Source organism: Nanorana parkeri, unplaced genomic scaffold, assembly GCF_000935625.1.
Source record: "Nanorana parkeri isolate BGI_ZX_2015 unplaced genomic scaffold, ASM93562v1 scaffold4383, whole genome shotgun sequence".
Taxonomy (NCBI): Eukaryota; Metazoa; Chordata; class Amphibia; order Anura; family Dicroglossidae; genus Nanorana; species Nanorana parkeri.
Window position 1 is genome coordinate 9,301 of NW_017310646.1, and position 1,785 is coordinate 11,085.

At 53.8% G+C, this 1,785-nt stretch overlaps 1 protein-coding gene across 1 annotated transcript in view; it reads left to right on the top strand.

The window, feature by feature from the left end:
• LOC108803876 (CSC1-like protein 2) overlaps window positions 1-864 on the top strand; it is a 1,106-nt gene extending 242 nt beyond the window's left edge. Inside the window, exons 2-3 of the mRNA XM_018575670.1 lie at window positions 126-300; window positions 766-864. Of these exons, the coding sequence (XP_018431172.1) occupies window positions 130-300; window positions 766-849 (255 nt within the window). The 5' untranslated portion in view covers window positions 126-129 and the 3' untranslated portion in view covers window positions 850-864. The remainder of the gene's footprint in view (window positions 1-125; window positions 301-765) is intronic.
• The last annotated feature ends 921 nt before the right edge of the window (window positions 865-1,785 follow it).

Here is a 1,785-nt window from a genome sequence, read left to right on the forward strand (position 1 = left end):
CCCCCTCACCCCGATCATACCCCTCCTCTGTCACCCCCTCACCCCGATCATACCCCTCCTCTGTCACCCCCTCACCCCGATCATACCCCTCCTCTGTCACCCCCTCACGGTTTATTTTACAGGGACAATATGGACGCCTTCTTTGAGAGATTCGCCTCCATAGAGCCGGGGGTGACTGAGGAGCCTCCAGGGAACATGACGGAGCAGTGTTACAACGCTCGTTCACACAGCACAGTCCTCCAGGGTCTGCCGTTCGGAGGAGTCCCCACCGTCCTCGCCATCAACTTTCTTGCCTGGCTGGTACGATGCTTGTGTGTGAGAGACATGACGGGGGCCGCTGTCGTCGTATCACGTCCGGTGTGAATGGAGTGTGTGCCGCTGTCGTCGTATCACGTCCGGTGTGAATGGAGTGTGTGCCGCTGTCGTCTTATCACGTCCGGTGTGAATGGAGTGTGTGCCGCTGTCGTCTTATCACGTCCGGTGTGAATGGAGTGTGTGCCGCTGTCGTCGTATCACGTCGGGTGTGAATGGAGTGTGTGCCGCTGTCGTCTTATCACGTCCGGTGTGAATGGAGTGTGTGCCGCTGTCTCATCCAACATCCACTGATGTTGGATGAGAAGACCCGGGCTCACAGTCAGTGATCAGTAGGGACGAGGTTGGGGCTCTGTGCAGGTCACACCATGTCTGTATGGAGCTGTGATTGGGGGAGGGGGATATAGTATTGGGGTGTACGCCGGCTTAATGTCAGTCTGATCTCCCTCACAGGTGTTGCTGCTGGTGTTCTCATGCTTGCGGAAGGCGGCCTGGGACTACGGACGTCTCGCTCTACTCATAGACAATGACAGGTGAGATGTACGCTCCTCGCTCTTCCATTCCTCCCTCTCGCTCCTCGCTCTTCCATTCCTCCCTCTCGCTCCTCGCTCTTCCATTCCTCCCTCTCGCTCTTCCATTCCTCCCTGTCCCTTACCGCACATCTCTCTCTCTCTCTCTTCTCTCTCTCTCTCTCTCTTCTCTCCTCTCTCTTCTCTCTCTTCTCTCTCGCTCTTCTCTCTCTCTTCTCTCTCTCTCTCTTCTCTCTCTCTCTCTCTCTCTCTTCTCTCTCTTCTCTCTCTCTCCTCTCTCTTCTCTCTCTCTCTTCTCTCTTCTCTCTCTCTCTTCTCTCTTCTCTCTCGCTCTTCTCTCGCTCTTTTCTCTCTCTCTTCTCTCTCTTCTCTCTTCTCTCTCGCTCTTCTCTCGCTCTTCTCTCTCTTCTCTCTCGCTCTTCTCTCTCGCTCTTCTCTCGCTCTTCTCTCGCTCTTCTCTCTCTCTCCTCTCTCTCTTCTCTCGCTCTTCTCTCTCGCTCTTCTCTCTCGCTCTTCTCTCTCTTCTCTCTCTCCTCTCGCTCTTCTCTCTCTTCTCTCTTCTCTCTCCTCTCTCTCCTCTCTCTCTCTTCTCTCTCTTCTCTCTCTTCTCTCTCGCTCTCCTCTCTCTTCTCTCTCTCATCTCGCTCTTCTCTCTCTTCTCTCTCTCCTCTCCCTCTCTCTCCTCTCCCTCTCGCTCTCCTCTCTCTTCTCTCTCTCATCTCGCTCTTCTCTCTCTTCTCTCTCTCTCTCTCTTCTCTCTCTTCTCTCTCTCTCTCTCTCTCTCTTCTCTCTCTTCTCTCTCTCTCCTCTCTCTTCTCTCTCTCTCTTCTCTCTTCTCTCACTCTCTTCTCTCTTCTCTCTCGCTCTTCTCTCGCTCTTTTCTCTCTCTCTTCTCTCTCTTCTCTCTTCTCTCTCGCTCTTCTCTCCTCTCTTCTCTCCTCTC